This window comes from Tyto alba, unplaced genomic scaffold, assembly GCF_018691265.1.
Source record: "Tyto alba isolate M040663 unplaced genomic scaffold, T.alba_DEE_v4.0 Super-Scaffold_6, whole genome shotgun sequence".
NCBI classification, from domain to species: Eukaryota; Metazoa; Chordata; class Aves; order Strigiformes; family Tytonidae; genus Tyto; species Tyto alba.
Genome location: NW_024881327.1, coordinates 52,557,944 through 52,576,458, shown reverse-complemented (window position 1 = coordinate 52,576,458; position 18,515 = coordinate 52,557,944). Strand labels below are relative to the sequence as shown.

General features: G+C 43.6%; 1 protein-coding gene across 3 annotated transcripts in view; it reads left to right on the top strand.

Annotated features, from left to right (window-relative positions):
* Nucleotides 1-18,515, top strand: part of SMOX (spermine oxidase) — a 76,685-nt gene that overhangs the window by 37,184 nt on the left and 20,986 nt on the right. For all 3 annotated transcript variants that reach the window (XM_032993889.2, XM_032993888.2, XM_032993887.2), the window contains one exon: nucleotides 13,832-14,066. In XM_032993889.2, the coding sequence (XP_032849780.1) occupies nucleotides 13,859-14,066 (208 nt within the window). In that variant the 5' untranslated portion in view covers nucleotides 13,832-13,858. The remainder of the gene's footprint in view (nucleotides 1-13,831; nucleotides 14,067-18,515) is intronic.

The following is an 18,515-nucleotide window of genomic DNA, read 5'->3' as shown; positions in this document are numbered from 1 at the left end:
TTCTTTTCCTTGTCTTTCATGAGCTGTTCCTGCTCTTTGCTCTATTTCAATGTGCCTAGCACTCAGGAGGAAAAATCACTCAGCAGGGTGAATTGCTTCTGTTGCTTTACAGCAGGGATACGTTCTTGTATGAGATGCTTTTTGTAGCCATCACTGATTTCCTCTGGATATCTGTAGACGACCTGAATGCAGACAGTGTTTAGCTGGGAGAAGGTCTGTGCTTTTGTATTGAAACATTTCTTGTTGTCATATGCAAAACCCTGCACCTTAAGCACCATGGGGAAGATGCCTGTCTTCTTTGAGGGAGGCTAAAGCCAGCCCTGGTTAGGTGTCTGCTGTCTTAAAGCTGGAGCATGCAGCTTTAACGTTACGGCAAAGCGCGAGCTCAGGAGAAGTCCCATCGATACTTTTCCTGGAGTCAGGTCGAGTCCCTTCCAGGCTGAGGTCAATCCAGTTACTGTGGGAGTAAATCCGTGTGGTGTCCGGCTTTTCTAATTTTGGTTCTCATCCCCTAGTGTTTCTGTTGCATTTAATGACTTTCCCTGTGGCTTGAATGGTAAAGATGTGGTAACTGCTCAGGGATGGCTTAAAATCAAAGATTCAGTGTGGGTGTTGCTTTCAAATAGAGAAGAAATAATGCTATTTAGAGAGCTGTGCTGCTATTTCAGGGCAGTTTGTTAGGTCTGGGTTCTGAGAAGTGGTGAGAAAAAAAGAGTTGGTTTTGGGCTAGCATGTCTCATATGGTGTGTCCTGAAATGATCCTCATGTACACATTGGGTTGGAACCAGTACTGAGCCTCTCTGCATGCAGATTCAGTCCCTGTCTCACCCTCCCATTACACAGGATGGGAGGAGAAGAAAAGATTCTTGTTGAAACTCCGCTCCCAAGCTTGCTGTAATGAATTTAAAACCCCAAACCACAGAGAATTCCCAAATGTAATATGGACACCAGTGTTTATTTGACTGAGACCCCATTGTGTTCCGAGTTGTGCAAACACGGGCAAGTTTCCTATTTAATTAAGTCTGGTTTTATCAATTAAGTTTCCCAAACAATTGGAGAGAGAAGGATGGTAGTGAAGATAAGATCGCACGGTTATGCAGATGGGATAGGGTACAGCTCTTTTTGGCAGTCAGAATACAAGTTCTGCAGGAAACTTGTTTGCAGCATTGTTCTGATCCATTATGCCAGTGGTTTTAGTTTGTAACGTCTTTTTTTTTCCTGTAGTTTACTGTCTGTCTCTCCTTCCTTTTACAGTCCTGAAACAGCAGGCTTTGCTTTCACAAGAAGCTTCGCAGTGGCAGATACCTCCCAGTACTGAACACGATTGAGGAGCTGGAAATAAGGGGAAGATTTCCACCACAGGGTTAACCAGGGCTTGGCTAGCTTGTAGAGACACAGGAAAAGGCAAGCCAGTTTGGGTCTGTTGCTTGTCCTGGTTGGTTCAACAGCTCTGTGCCTGAGCTATTAGCTTTCTGGATTGTCTGAGGCCAACACAGCCAAACTGCATCTTGCTGTACTGGTTTAGGATCTGGCCAGCTCACGGTGTTGGTAGGACCCTGGTGGTCTATAGGATGTGGAAATACAGTGATTTCTACTACAGGTGTTAGAATTTGTGGCTAGGTCATGGTTTCTGTCACCAGGGTTAAGATAGGAGTATCCTGTTCACTGCAGCAGGTTGAATAGCACTCTGGTGTCCCTATTTTCTCCAGTTGCTCCTGTTGCAGTAGAAGAGTGTTCTGGCAGTGTAAACTGTCCCTGGTGATGGAGCAGATGTTTTGGGATGCTTTCTGAGTAGGTGGGCCCTATGGCTATCTCGGCAACCTCCCAGAATAAAGGGGGTGCTGATCCCCAAACTACGGCATATAGTTTTCCTGTCTTTGGCGGGTTTGTTGAGCAGAGGATTTACTGGATTTGCCCCTCAGTTGTGCAAGGAACATGCCAAAGCTGTGCTTTTTGTTGCTGCTGTGGAACTCCTTTTGACTGTGTCCTGTGTAACAGTAGCCTCTGGCACACGAACCACAGCATTACAGTGTTGTGATCTTGGTAGCTGCATGGGCAGGAGAAGCTCCGTAGCCCAGACCGCATGGCGCAGGGAAGTCATTGCCTCAGCTGCAGATGAACTATCCAGCTTTGTGTGACTAGAAAAACTGCAATAAAAAGGGGAAGGAAGAGACTTATGCCTCCAAGACTGTCCCAAAACCTCAGCCAGTCTGACCATAGCTGACCCATCTTACAATCACCGGGTGCCCTTGCTGTGTGTTCCTGAAAGGCCTTTGACTTCATTCTCAGACCATTTCTCTGGGAATCACTCGGGGATGGTGACTTCCTCCTAGCACTTCCATGGAAGCTTCTGACGGTGGAGGAAATCATCTAGTCCTTAATTTTATCCCCATACTGTAAATCAAGATGCCCATCCACTGGCCAAGGCTGTCAGAGGGGCCTTTTGAGAGCAGTTCAAGATAGCCGGCTCCCCTTCCCAGCATCTCGGAGCTGGTTGAGCCTGCTGTATTCTCACAGTGCCCTTTAGCCAGAGGAACGTGCTTGAGAATCAGCCGTAGGCCAGCCAATTATTTTGATTTATTTTCTTTTCTTTTCCCTCAGATGAGAAGGATTTGAAAAACACATAATGGTGCATTTTATCAGTGAATTTTAAATGGTGTGATTCATCCCCTATGTTCTTGGCATGATGTTCTCTGGTTTATTTTTTGGATATCCTTGCAGTTCTGTTAGTGCCAAGCACTGTATGGAAGTGCCCCGTGGCAGACAACCTGCTCTGCCCATATGTTAGCTTTAAAAAAAAACAACTCATAATAGGAAGTCTTTATACTGCATGCCAAGATGCTTGGGGCTTGTTAAATATATTCTGCTTGTCAACAACTACCCAATTTAAAAAGTAGCCTTGGTGTGAATCAGCTTTGAACAAGTTCATTTGACTCGAGGGATATTTGCAGGCATTAAAACAAGTTGGATCACAGTGGTAAAAATGTGCAGTGGTTTTCTGATCAAAAGCACCATCCGGTGACCCATGTTTTTTGTTTTAATCTTCTCTAAACACTCAAAAGTATAGAGATTTTCTCAGTGAGCAAATTTTTGGTGACTTTGGAAAGCGGAGGAGGCTTACTGGGGCGAGTGTTTCTGGGAGCCACACGGTGTGTTACTGGAGCACTTGCTGCAGCTGATGCAAACTAAATGCCGGTGTGCAGGGGTATGGCTGCAACAAGACAAAACATCCTGACACTTCCTTGCCTGAAGTCAGTATTATTCAGTGGGGTTCACTGGCTGCAGCAGCGGATTCCTCGCTGGTGTGTAAATCCCACGTGACGCTTGTGTGCTCCTCAACAGGTTCCTTTGCAAAGTGAGAACTGTGGCACCCATTTACAAAGTGAACTCTGCTCCTTACCTGCTCCATCCTTGCTGGCTTGTCTGAAATTGTCTGCCCTGCCCTCTCCCCTGCCAGCTCTGCAAAGCCTCTCTCATCGGGGAGACTAGTCTGTGTGTGACGGGTATGGGAACCCGTGGCTCATTGCAGTGTTTCCTGGCCCTCCTTGTCTTGAAGACTGAATTATCAATCACAGATGCTGTTTTGTCCACATTTCCCACTCTCCGTGGGCTGCTGATCTGGTCGCTCAGAGATTTGGACACTAGCTAGCTATGTCTTTTCTTGCAAAGCAGCTTCAGATAAGCTGCTCAGAAAATCAGGTGGCAAAGGAGGTGCCCAGTTCCTCAAAGGTAGCAGGAGATCTTATCATAGAACCTTTTCCACCGTCTTTGTTGATTCAGCGATAATTATAAAATGTCAGATGTGACAGTTTATTCTCGTGGTCTCCCCCGCGTTTTTCCTGGATTGAGGGTGTTGTGGGAAGAGGCAAAGGGGACAGCTGTCTTGGATGATACTTATGAAAAATATTGTTTCTCAGAACAATTTGTTGTTGTTGAAGAACTTAAACACTTCTGTTTCTTTTTCTAGGCCAGCAGTGTAGGACCATGGAGTGGTGCTGAGGTGGGAGCCTGTAGCCTGTGTAAGGTCTTACGGCCTCAATTCTAAGATCTATCAGCTTTGGGCTGCTCATTCATAACTAGTGGAGTAGTTTTACAGAGGTGGCTCTGGATGGTCATCCTTATATGACACAGCTAGGTGAAATGGCTTGCTCAAGGTCCCACAGACCATCAGTGGTCACACCAGGAGTAGCAGTCCGTTGTTTGTTGTGTGTGTATCAAAGAAGCACAGCTTCTTCCCAGCCTGGCAAGAGAAAGCAATTTAGTATGGCCCCATTTCTGTCTCTCCTGAGATGTGGAGAGGTGATATATCTGGAAACGAGGGGGTAAATGAAGATAAGACTTGCAGTGTTTTGTTACAAGAATAAAGGCTAGGCAGCCCAACTAAGGTCATCTTCTCAGGCTGGAGGAGACCTGATCTTAGACAGAAAAAAGTTAATGCTGTAATTTCCCTCTGTCTCTTTTGGAATGTGTCCAGAGGAAGAAGAGTGTGAGTCAACCTGAAGGTCTCTGCTGCCTTCAGAAAACTGATGCCAAGGAGGTTTCGGGCACAAAGCTGCAGGTTTGGCGTACGGGTAAAACGGGAAGCATTTTGTTCATGCTGCTGTCTAAGAGTGCACGTGGTGTGTTATTAATATGTGTCCTTCCTTGATGTCTGATCCAGCTCTGCGTTCACTGTCTGTCAGTCATTGGGGTGGGTCAGTAATTTGTAAATGGGGCTCATAGATGCTGATGTAAGATCAACGCTACTGAACTGCAGCCTTTTCAGTGCCTCGAGCCATGTTTGATGGCTTGAGCTTTTACATGGGCAGATTTTAGTGGAGGGTAGCATTTGTCTTCAGTTCCAACTTGTTTTTCTCTTGCGGTCACCCCTATAAATTCCAGCAGCTCTCTGGAAATCAAACTACTTAGTTTCAGCTTCTGCCTGCAGAAATATAAGTCAGAATGTGAGTTGCTTGTCCGCAGCAGGAGTGCTGGCTTGTTTTTTATGAACAGCTGTCTGGCTTCCTTGTACCACCATGGTGAGAAAGATGAATGTGGTCATCTCTCCATCACCAGGGCTGGTGGGACAGGGTGAGGCACACGGGTTAAATGGGTGTAGGATGTAGTAGAGAGGGTGCTGCAGAGATGATGGAGATGCTCCAGTCAACACCTGCTTGGGTCCAGGGAGAATTGTTCACTCGGGCTCACGTGTCCCCATGCAGTCTCTGCAAGGCTCCTGCCTCTGGTCAGGCATGAAGAGGTGATGAGGAGCAAGAGGATGAAATCACACCGAAGCAGAGATTTTGGATCCATCTTGCTTGTTTCAAGTACTGGAAAACACTGCATTCAAGGAAACCATGCTGGTGATGGTCCTACTTGGAGCAGGAGGTTGGAGTAGACCCTTTCAGGAGTTGCTTCTGACCAACACTTCCAGTTTCTGTGAGCTGTCAGAACAGGTCTCCTCTGCCAAGTCCTGCAGCCTGCCCACGCCTGGCAGCTGCCTGCTAAAGAGAGCAGCAGGACTGGTCTGGGGCTGAGTGACTTTTTCCAGCTGCCCACAACCAGCCGGCAAACCTGTTTAGACTAAAATACTCAACTGGATAAAGCCTGAGCACGAGAATGACGATGAAATGTCACTCTCTACGTGGTTTCAGCCCAGCAGCTGGTGCGTGTGCTGTCAGTGACATGGGTTTATGATCTTGGGAAAGGCTCTGGTATGTATATAGATGGCCATGGACCATGATCCTGCTCCTGCAGCACTCCAGGTAGCTGAGTAAACGAGGTGTGTCTGCTTCCGATGCCATAAACCTCCCGCTCCGCTGCAGACGCAACCTTGCCACGTCTGTGTTTGCACAACTACTGTACAAAGGCGGTTTATAACAGCAGGCTTGTTTCACTCACATATCTGACTGACGTGTAGTACTTAAGTTCAATTAATAATGCTCCTGCCTTCTGTTGAAAGGGTGTCAGCACTTAACCCATGCTGGTATAAATGGCGATTCTGAAAAGGATTGTGAGCGAGTTTGGCGTGTAACCTGCTGGATTAAAAAGCTGGGGGGGTATGCGAAGGAGGAAAAAAGAGATGTATCTTCCAGTTTGACATGTTTACAGCCTGGAGAGCTTGGAAAGAGCATCTTGAAGTAACAGGCAGTAGGGATTAGTGTGCTTGCTTCTGAGAAGGCTGATGAAAGGGGAAAAGAGGGAGAAGTTACAAAATCCTCGTTTGTTGTGCCGGGAGCTGTGGAGAACCACAGCTAACAGCGATGGGAGGCACTGGTGTCAGGCAGTGCTGGGGCCAGCACAGAAATCTCCTTCCACTTCATTTTTGTATCTACTCAGAGATATGAGAAATCAGAGATACGAGTAGATGATACTCAGAGGTATCTGCTTTATCCTGACCTGTGCTCAGTGGGCAGCCTGAGTCTGAAGTCTGGAAAGGTGTTAAAAGAGATGAAATTGCTCTAACTAGATTAAGCCTTCCGAGCCCTTCTCCCTCAGCTTAGAAAAAAAAGTGCATTAGAGATGATAATTGAAAAAATTTGCTATTGCAGTTACTTAGATAAAGGCTGCTCATTAGAGTTGTGCAGTTGCTCAGTACAAGTAGTGCTAGACTGTGTAATGAGTTAATGGCCTAAACGATGGAGTGTCTTTACATCTGCTAAGTTGCCTTTCTGCTTCCATTGTGGAGCTTTTGCATTTGGGCTCTGCTAATAGTGCTTTCAGATAACCACTCTTCTGTATGCAGTTAATGAAATAGAGATTATTACATGTATTGAAAAAGGCTTTTGAAACTCTATAGAAAAAATTGATAGGCTTTATTTTATTGTTTTCTGTGGCCCAGGAGATGCCCTGCACTGGGTGGTTCTGTGCAAATTTCCATTCCTTAGGCATCACTGGAAACAACCCGAGTGTGTTCTCCATCTCTATAACACTATGCTAATAATGCCTGTACTCACAGACCTACAGTTCTGCATCATGGTAGATTCCTGAGGGTGCAAAGGCCAGAAAATTTTGTCTTGGAAATCTATTACCTCCATCATAGAGGCAGGAGCATTCCCAGCACCACAACCCTGTCTTCTGGTGGGACTGGAGTGTAAATGTCTGAGAGATTGGATCCTGTTTTAAAAGCTTCAGGCAATATCCAGTGAAAAGTGTTTCAACAGCTGATTAGTGTCACTATTAAAAATGGACTTCTTATTTCTATTCTGAATTTTTCTAGCTTCTGCTCTTGGTTGTGCAATCTTGCTTTGTCTCTACTTACGTTGATTTAATCCTTTGGTGTCAAGTGTTCTCTGTAAACATTTTCAGACTGTGATGACAAACCTGCATTATAAACAAATGTGTATGTAGTTGCCCCTTCACGTGTTGATAATATCTTGAATAGTTGCACTTAATAATAAAACAGTAATGTGTTTATTTTTTTGTGCTTGCTTTGCATGTTTCAACTGAAATGAAGTCTTGTTTTTTATCTGCATTCCTTTCAAACAAACACAATATTGTTGCTTAGGTTTGTGATTAAGGATGATGCTTAATTCCCATCAATTAAAAACCTAGAGGGAATTAAATGATTCTGGTAAATTTAGTGGGTTTATGCTGGAGCTGCTTGGTCTGTGTGGTCAGCAGGGAATTTGTTTGTGTTGATGATGCATTTCTCACCCTCCAGACTAGCTGTTACACTTGTTAATGTGAAGACTGTCAATTCAACACTCTGCGGAAGGACTAAAAAATTCAGGCAAATAATGTGGCTAAGAAAGAAAACCATGTCCTCGTGCAGAAGCCTCAGAATAGCAAGTGGATGTGTAGCCACTGGCTGCCTCTTCTGGAGGTGCAGTTCCTCTCAACATCATTTTAGCTGTCTAAATCTATTTCTAGATCAGTAAGTGTGTCATAGTAATACGAGGTGATGAGTTAGTCAGTGCTGAGGTCCCCATGTCTGCGAGTGTGTGTCCCTGGAGGCTTCAGGCTGGCCTTGCTGTGCTCTGGCCCCGTAATGAATGCCCTTACTGGCTGGGGATGCATTTTGGCTCTCCTGGAGTACATCTTCTAGGTTAGTTTTATCCACAAGGAGCAAAGCTGTTTGGCCGCTTCAATACCACTGTACAGCATGCATGAAAATGTGGGAAGTGGAGGTGTTGAGGTCACTCCAAAGCAAATGCCTGATCCTGGTTAAACTGCTAATGTAAGAGGAATCAGAAAGGTTAGGTCATAGTTTTAAACTGGTCTGTAAGCTTCCTTTTAGCTTGTCCATCTGAAGATAGGTATGCCAGAGATCAGCAGGAGGGATTACTCCTCCTCTCCATCAGCTGAAAGGCTGCAGACAGCAGATGTGAGTTGGACACCCAAATGAAGAAAGGGGGTGAGTCAAATCCCACCAGGGATGACCATGATTGTGGGCTGTGGTATGGCAGGAGCTCACAGCTCTGGTTCGTGGGTATAGGACAGCCTGCTGTGTGATATGAAGTCTGAAGGGAGAAGGTCACTTCTTTTTTTTTAAGACTAACCAATCCTGGTGGAAAAAAAACAAAGCAAAAAACCCCAACCAACCACCAGACAAGTCTTTAAGCACACAGGCCTTGTTTTCAGTATGTTGCCTTGCCTAAGTTTTTGTGTAATTACAGCTAGGACAGCATTATCACGGGAGTGTTTGGGTGAGCTAAGAATAGCAGATTTCCTTGAGAAATTTTTTTGTTTATTTTGGTTTTGTATTTTTAAATTGGTGGAGCCTTGGTGACCTTTTTTCTTAAGGGTCCTAGAAGAATAGCCTGATTAGAGAGTCTCATTGTAACAGGGACAGCAGCTGTGAACTGCCTTAATTCTCTGGTTTCTTCCTTGTGACCTGCCAGGTTTTACTGGCAAAATGAGAAAGAAAAATATTCTGAGGTGGACACACCTCTGCATTTTATTTCTATTTCTGCTGGATTAAAGGTAGAGAAGGCTAGCGTGATATTTGCATTTATGCTATTTCTAGATTGCCATTGTAACTTAAGTAAGTAGAAGGCACTCTGAGTTAAAGGGAATATATCCAGAATGTATCTTTATTAAAAGAATGAAAAGCAGGAATCTTTTCAAAATGATTTCTAAGTTATTGCTAGGATATCTCTGGTGTGAAATCCTGCTGAAAGCTAACAAGGCTCCTCTATACAGATGAAAAGAGTCATTTCCCGGGAGCAGTCAGTGGGCTGGGTATGTAACTAAGATTGCAGAGATGAAGGGATGAGGAGCTCATAGGATTGAAGGGTACAAATGCCAGGAATGGAAACCCATGATTCTGAGTTGGTAGAACGATGCCCATCTTTGAAAATATATTTTTGCAAAGATTTGCCTGCTGGGAAACAGCAGTCGAGCTCAGGGTTTTGTTTGGAGGGAGGGGTGTTTTTAGGGATTTTTTTAAGGTATGTTTTTGAATGAAGGAAATAGACAGTAGTGACAAGGGGTGAATGAAGGGCAGTAGCATCTAGGGAGACAAGGACAGAATGGCCACAGAGACTGAGAAAAGGGAGCAAGTCCGGAGGAAGAAGTGATTCAAAAATCATGAGTGAGACACTTAGCTTTGATCCTCTTACCTCTTGTGCATTTATTATTTTTTTTTTTAAGACAAAAGGAAGAGGTGTATTTGGTTTTTTTTGTTTTTTTTTTTTTTTAAATTGTGGCTAGCTGGTTCCTGTTAGCTATCTCACAGGAAAATGATAAGCAAGACAAAGCAGGGGGAATTTTATTTTTAGTCAAGCTATGTACTACCTGTGCTCTTGGATGGACACAAAGTAAAATTACAAGCTCAGAGAGATTCACAGTACAACAGATAACACTTCTTACCCTGAGATTTAAAAAAAAAAAAACCAAAACAAAACAAAAAAACCCAAACAAAACCAAAACCAAAAAAACACACACAAAAAAACAAAAGAGGAAACAACCTTCTTTGGCAATCAAGGAAAAATAAAAAGCCAAACTATCTTCTGTCAAAGGACCTGGTAATATTCACTGGCTCAAGCCTTGGCTGGTGGCTTGGCAAGTACTGAAGGTAAAGTATTGCACATAATAGACCATGTTTTATGTGCTTGTCTTAATTATGAGCCTAACAGAGTGTATAATTGATACTGAAATAAAGTATAGTGGGGATTCAGAGATTTATATCGTCTGTTCGTTTCAGGATGGAGCATGTATCCCTGGTTGGAAAGCCCAAGCTCTTGCTAGATTTTAATTGCTTTCCCCTGCTGATCATACGGTAAAGGTTGTTGGTTAATTAAGGGTGGTTTCTAAATCAGGATTCTGTACACACAAAATACTCTGTTATTTTCTCATCTGTCTAGACAAGTCACCTAATCCAGTATTAAAATGCTGAAACAGGAGGGGAAGACGTGTTCTTGAAGCTTTCATATGAAGAATTCACATGAGTTTGCTGAAGCCAGGATTAGGAAAGCTGTACTTAAAGAACCGAGCTGAAAAGGTTCAATTTCTATAGGAAATGACAGAAAAGATGTTTATTTACTGTGGCAATTAAAATACGTGCATCAAAGTGTTATCTGGAGACTGAGAAGTGGAAAGTGTTGTAATAAATCCTAAAGACATTTCTAGTAAGAGTTATTTCAGCTGTGGGTTTATAATAGCTCACAAATGAGGAAGGAGTAGCCAAATGAAGATTTATTCCTTCCTGAAGAAGGGATGATCTATGGATCATATATGGAGGTCCTTAGCACCAAGGAGAATGTGAACTGGAAATGACTGTTCAATGTTTCTTAACACAGTTTTGGGGTATGTCCTCAATTTTCATTGGATAGTGGTTTTGAAACCACCAAAAGGACATTCATATTTACGTAAGGTTAATAGACAGTGGAGCTCCTCACCACAAAATTGTTGTGAAGGCCAGAAGTATAGAGGGATTCAAAAAGCGGTTGGCAGTGGGGAGAAGTCCCTGGGGTTGTTAGGCTCACAGGTCTGGACGTTAGCTCTGCCTTACAATGTCCTTATTGGACTTACTGGTGGAAGCTGGTAGTGCCAGAAGGTGGTCATTCCTCTTTGCACCAACCCCAGACTCTTCAATATGACTTGCTCTGGCAGTTCTTTTGTACCCTTTAGTAACTGTACTGCTTTGCCCTGCATATCCCAGTGGTGGACTTCCCTGAAACTCTAAAGACAGAGATCCCAGTGTTCGGGGCCCATCTTAAAAGAATGCAGAGAAATTTCACTTCTTATCTTCTTAGATTAAAAGTCAACCAGTTGACATGCTTGGGAGGGGAGGTGAAGGACCAGTGATTGATAGGGCCCAAGAAATGTAGTGGCTTCACTCAACCTCAGGAGAAGATGGTGGGAAAAAAAATTTCTTTGTAGGAAACCCAGCTCCTTCCCATTGTCCTACACTGGTAAATAGAGAAAAGAGATGCTTCCTTTTTTCTGTTGGGGTTTTTAACTAGAATGTTGTCCCTCATCTTTGTTTGTGATGTGTGTTAGTGTGAGTCTGTTGAGGAGTGGTCTTGTCTTTCATATCAGCCTCTGACTGGTGAGGATTTAACCTACACATCATGGAACAGTTTCCAACTAGCTCCCGAGGGAGGCCCTACATACCTGGAGTGCCATGTGCCTGTTTATCGAAACCTATTCTGAAAATCCACGTTCAGAGTGGATTGAGGTAAAGTGAACAAAACTCTCCGGTCCCAGATAAGGAAAATCCACAAGAGGAATGAATCAGCATCAAAGCCAAGTAGAGACAATTAAGTCCTAAGGTGTCTGCAACTGGAAAATTGATCCATCTCACCAGTTGCTGTAGGGAAGGAGCTTCACATCGCCTACCCCCTTGCCTGCTCCAGATCTTTACTGTTTCTTGTGGATCAGGAAAGAAATCATTCACTGCTCCTCTTTCAAACTGTTGTACTGCTTTTGAATTCAGTTTGCTCAGAAGTAAGTCCAGTGCCTGATTTTGGTTGTTCACAGCTTTTCTGCATGTCAAATAACTATGATTTGTGACTCTTTCACCATGGACTAGAAAGCATCAGATACTTTGCACACATATTTTACTTCAGCTTGGAAATAACTCTTCAAACACCAATGTCTCGTTCCCTATGACAAATATCTGCTAGCTGAGATCTGTTGGTCAGGAGATGAAAACCGTGAGATGATTGATGTGATCACAGGTAGAAGCTTTTAGCGTGGCTGCAGCCAGAGCTAGCTCAGTGTCACAGGTTCTGTTGTTCAGTGGCAGTTGGAAGAAGCTGTGTTAGCAGGAGCAGAGTTAGTTACAATTTTTGTGCTAATCTCTCTTGCAGGTGAGCCCAGATGGAGTGGATGGAGCTGAAGTTGTTCCAGTTGAAACTAAACATTTTTGAAATAGTTGTCAAGAGCTCCAGTAGGACCACTTTACTTTTTATAGCACTGCTTAAATCACTACCGACTGCACTCTGGTGTTACCTCTAATATAGAGGGCAGGAGATGTTTGGTCAACGCTTTAAGATCCCAGATTAAAAAGGACACTCTAAATGAAACCACTATTGCTTTGTACTTCATTAGTACACATGATCATATACTGCAGTAGTTCAGCAGTGTCTTAAGTGCAAAGGTTTGACTCAGCTGGTGATGCAAGAGAGAAACAGGAGTCTTTGACACTGGCTGAGTGTTGGGTGAATTGAGAAAGAACTCGGAAGGTGTACCCAGCGGCTTGGCAACAAGTAGAGGCAGCATACAAGCTCCTTAGGTTTCTCTGCATTCAGTAAGTGTTGGGTAGGGAGTGCGGTAAAGCTAGGAATTGTGTGTGTGCTTTATCCAAATCATCGGGCACCATCTGATTCCAGGGATGATGAATCCCGGGCTGTGTGTTTATCCTTTGCAAGTCAGGACTGGTATTTGCTTGGGCCTGGTGGAATATGGGTCTCTGTACTCTCTGTTCCTTCGTGCTCTTGAGGGCTGGTGTGAACCTACTCAGAACCAAATGACTAGACGTCGATATTTGTGTATAAAGCCATCCTACACTGGTAATCCTTGATTAAGGTTTAACCTTAACCATGAACTCCGGCAGTGTACTAAAACAAGGTGATGGGACCTGAGAACTAAGGGTGGTATACACAGTTAAAAAGCTGGCTTCTAGGAGCTTGCAAAGAAAAATAGGATACTGCTTGGAGGAGAAGTTGGATGTATTGGGTAGGTGGAGGTAGAATTGGTCTAGTTGGGGCTGGTGTGGGTTTGAACCTCTTTTCATCAAAGACTGAGGCTGATCCTAATGTAGCAGGACTGTGTTGGCTCCAGGGGCTGCATTATGTGGCTGTGAATTTTTCAACTGACCCTTGTTGACTTTCATCAGTTGAAACATTGTTCCATCTGTACCATTTCTGTAATGATTGGTTTTATATCTGATCTCTGTGCTTTGAACTAAATCCTCTTTACCTAGTCCCACAGTTACATGATCTGAAGCTTTGTGGTTGCCACAGAGGCAAAGTGAAGCTTCAGCGCTGTGTTGTGGAGCTTGTCAGCACTGGACATGTGGTTTTCTTTTTCTTTTTTATTTAAAGTCTTTACCACAAAATTGCTACTTTTGGCAGTTATATAAAGAGACGGGACTTTGAAAATCCTTTGACTTCTCCGAAAATAATCTACATGGTACAAGAGGGTGGAGATTTCTGGAGTTTCCAGCACTGGTGCTCCAGGCCAAAAAGTTGTTGCATCCCAGTTTGACCTCAGTTATCCTTCCTATGCATCCCATTTTGAAGGCTGGGTCTAGTTCACAAGTTTTCTTTCTTTTCTGCTGGACTTTTCTTTTTTTTTTTTTTTTTTTTTTTCTTTTTTTTTTTCCACCTTCCTTAGGGTTTTTAATTGAAGAGGATAAGTTTGAGCCGAGATCCCTGAACACACTTGTTTGCTTTTTCCATAGGTTCCTTAGAAAGAGAGCTTGGACGGCATGCAAAGTTGTGAAATATCTGGAGACAGCACGGATGATCCTCTTAGTAGTGGCCTACGGAGAAAACGACAGCCTCGAATAGTAGTTATCGGTGCTGGGCTTGCAGGCCTGTCGGCAGCGAAAGCTCTCTTGGAAAGCGGTTTCACGGATGTAACTATCCTTGAGGCGACTGACCGAATTGGAGGCCGCGTGCAAAGTGTGAAACTTGGTAAGAGCAGCATTTTGGGCATAATGCAGTGGGCTCGCTTTATTCTGCTAGCAAGGCTTTGTACGGTTATTAGATTAATTTGACCTTGGAAATGTGCTTTTTCAGTCAGCGTGCACATGCGAAAGGTTATTTGAGATGAGATGTCGTCAGGGGCATAAGTCCTTGGGCTCCTTTCAGGGTGGGTGGGTGAATCTGAGCTATTTTGTGCATCTTTTCTGAGGGAGGGCTGCTCCAAAACCACGTTTTTATAAAATAAAGACCTTGGTGATTTTGTGCAGGAAGAGCTCTGTGTCTGTGATTAAATAACTGTATTGAGACAGTTTCCACCACCATTTTCAAGTTTGACTCTTGACTAGGAGCAGTCAGTAAATCTCCTGGCTAGTGAAGGGCTGTTTCTCAGTGACTTATATCACTTGCAAAGGGGCAAGCTCCAAGCTATTATGTTTCACAAATAGCCCCATTCATTTCCCTAGAACTAATTTACTGTATAGGGCACTACCCACTGTGAATCAGGCTGTTGGAAAAACCTCTTCAATGTATCCTTTCATCCTGATTTGCAGCTTTCCTACCTCTGTGGCTTCCTTTCTCAGTGTGTAATAAAGGTGCAGACACTGGATATTTTAATCCCGTGTCAATTGGAAGGGCTTGTAAAATCTCTAGAACTACTGGAATAAACGTTACCCTTTGCAGCCCAGTAGTCGATGAAACTTGCCCTGGTATCTAGGCGGGCATTGCCTGTGTCTTCTCCACAGGAGGCAAAAAGCTGCTCACTTTTACTGAATTGCCTTCCTGATTTCAATTAACTAGTTCTGTTTCTGATCCCGCTCTCTGTATTTATTAGCTTTGGCCTCCTGCTGCCCTCCTTTCTTTTTATTTGTCAGGTGCTTATATCACTTACTATATGTTACTCGATAAACTCACCACAGTAAGTAAACAGCAGTGTCCTATGAACTTTCTTTCAGAGGGGATATGAATGAAAAGGCAGTCGGACAAATCTAATCTGCAGGGTTTGAATAGGGCACTTTACATTCTGCTGAGACTTGGCATAGAGGTGAGAATGGGAAGTGTGTCCTTTACTCACAATACGCTGTATTAAAAATATCCTGGATCATGTCTGTGAGAGGAGGGAAGTGTTAAAGACCTGAAATCTTCAGGGAGCAGTATATCATTTTGTCAGTGCACCTGTGAAATAGTTTTGTTGTACTAGTATGTAGGCTGATTCTCTCACCTTTGGACACCTTCACCAGTTAGTCATATCTTTGCCTTTGCTGGGAATCTACCTCCTGTTCATTAACACTTCTTCACTAACATGAGACAAGAGCAGGCTTCTCAGTTGGGTGGAGATCTTGCAGTTCGTAGATGTAACTTTTTTGCAGAGCAGAGGACTGGAATCTAAAGTCTTGATCTTTTAATACCTTTCTTAAAACTACAAGCTCTCTGTCTTTTCTTACCTTCTGCAAACTGTCAGTTATACTGTGTGGGTATGGACTGCAGTTCCCTCCCAACGTGGGTCCATGTTCTGGCCCCTTGTCCGCTCTGCAGATTCACATGCCCTTTAGCCAAACAATTTTAGACCTTAGTTGGGTGGTGAAATCTTCAGAAGCAGCACGTACTCAGAACCTCCTTATTCCCTGGTATGAAGGCAAAAAGGCAGCATGGTCTTGGGCTGTGTTTTCTTCTTCTGTACTGCCTAGAGCAGTGAGATTGCACCTGGGGCATGCAAGACCTGCTCATTTCTCAGACCTGGCTAAAACTTACAAAAAGCCGTTACAGAAGTGTTTCTCTGGGTCTTCAACGTATGAGCACTTTGATCTGCTTGTCTAAATGGCATTTAAATGTTAAACTTCTCTGGCCACTCCCCTGTCTGCACACTTGACTAAAGATCTGATTCAAATCTTCAACAGCACTAAGGTGGCACCTCCTCAGGGTTATACCCTAATACTTTCACTGAGCCATGCTGTGTCTTGCAGTGGACTGTTTTTTCCCTCAGGTGCATAGAGTGTGTTGCTACTCATCACAGGGAAAAATTTTGGATTTTCAGAGGTTTGGTTCATCATTTCTAGCACAGGTGAGGCAGAGGGTTTGCGTGTTAGGGCACTGTAAGTGTGTTTCTTTTATGTGATTTGAAGGAACAGTGTGCTGCAGCAGCAAAGAGAGCCAACAGGATGTTGGGCTGCATCAACAAGGGCATCACCAACAGAGACAAAGAAGCCATTAACCTACTCAGCGCTTGTCAGGCCACACCTGCAATACTGTGTTCAGTTTTGGTCCCTGCTGTACAAAGAAGATGTGAAGAGGCTGTAGAGGGTCAGGAGAAGGGCCACAAAGATGATCAGGGGGCTGGGCAGCCTGCTGTGTGAGGAAAGGCTGAGAGTTGGGTTTGTTCAGCCTTGAGAAGAGAAGGCTCAGGGGAGACCTTATCTCCATGTTCCAGTATCTAAAGGGTGGCTACAAAGAAGGAGACTCCCTTTTTATGGAAAATCACATGGAAAAGATGAGGGGTAATGGGTACCAGTTACTCCTGGGGAGATTCTGATTGGATACAAGAGGAAAATTTTTCACAATGAGAACAATCAGCCACTGGAATAATCTCCCCAGGGAAGTGGTGGATTCCCCAACACTGGACACTTTTAAGATTTGGCTGGACAGGGTGCTGGGCCATCTTGTCTAGAGCGCGCTTTTGCCAGAAAGGTTGGACCAGATGATCCCTGAGGTCCCTTCCAACCTGGTATTCTATGATTCTTTGATCTACAGCATCTGTATCCGCTACAGATATTTCGTGGCAAGGTGCCCAAGGGATAGTCAGGGCTGCAAATTGGAATGTGAAAGTTCCCATGCGTATTCAGAAGGCTTGATACACAATCTGTGTGTTCCTTTGGAAAATTGCTGGTATGGTATATTGTTGTGTATAGGCCTGTTCTGACAGCTGCTTGTGTCTCTGTAATTATATTCACAGAATAGGAAGCAGATTTTTTTTTCTATTTTTTGGATGGTTCATTTGAAGTAGATTAATATCGAAACTAAAATCTTTTAAGGCCCTGAAAGTAAATTAGCTATCTCTGTTTAAAAAAGATGTTTAATTTTATACTTTTAATTAACTTATCATGTAACTTACATTAGGTAACAACTAGCTTATCTGTTTGATAGTGATGATACTGAATTTCTGTGTGTTAAAGGCAAGAATGACTATTTTTTAGTTGTTGGTATTTGATTATATTTGACACAGCTGCTGAAAACAGGAGGACTTGGAACACATCACAATTGTTACCAAGCGCCCATACAGCAGGACCTACTGGCATATTTTTTTTTTCTTTCAAAAGATCAGGTGCCCCATAAATAAAAGCTATATACAGGAGGATTGTTAGTGTAGCAGAGAGCAAGCTCCTGACATAAAGCAGCAGGCAATATTCCTGCTGCTGATCTGGCATGTGATGACTCGCAAGAGGATTGTATTAACAAGGTGACTGCCACATGCAATATTTATGAGCTTTGTACCTTTGGCTGCCAATGTACAGCAGTCATTTCCGCTAGGCTGGGTGCTCTGGGAGTGTGTTGGAGTTTGTGGCGCCTTAAATATTCACACGTTTGTGACTTGATGCTGCACACTCTGAAGCACTTGCTTTGTTTTAGGTACACATAGAAATCTTGGGCTCTCAAGCCCTGTAATGTATATTTTGAAGGGCGATCAGCATGCTCCTTAATGGCGAGGTGGTTGTCTGCTTGAAAAACAAGATACGTGGAGTTTCCCTTGGAGGCAGAGTCTCAGCTGGAAAACAGCATTTCTTGGAGCTTTCACCCGTTAAACCTGACTGCATTATAGCATAGTGCTGCAGTGTCTTTCCGTCTGAGCATACATTTACATGTTAAACAGTATATGATGACTGGTAACTGCATGATCCTTTCTTCATCAAGCAGGATCCTATTAACTATCCGGCTTAATCAGGTATTCACACACTTCTGCAGAGCGAGCTGCACAGTGTGGTGTTGGCAGGGATGCTGGGAGAACACAGCTTTGTCAGACTTTAAAACAGCTAGCTTTGGACTTCTGAGAATCTGTAAAAATGTGGGTGGAGGACATGACCCAAGCTTATTTTTAGCACCTCCTTTCAGCTGCTGAGCATCTCCCTGTGCTATCAGCCCAGCCGTGGCAGCGCTGGCTTAGCAGGGGTCAGAGCCCTGGTGCAAACCACATTAATTATAAGGAAGGGAGGGAGTGGGGCTGACCAAACTCTTTGTGTTTTGCAGGCAGAGAGTATAGGGTGATGAAGACTAAATGCATTTCGTGTTTAACCTGACAGTGCATCTTTTTAAAGAACCTGATTAAAATTTTCAAAGGCATAAATAGTAAAATATAATCTATTTACTCATTTGGGGAATGGAAATGCATTTCTATATTGCAGTTAATCTGAGGTAGATTTGTAAATAACATGCATTTTTTATCACAGAACA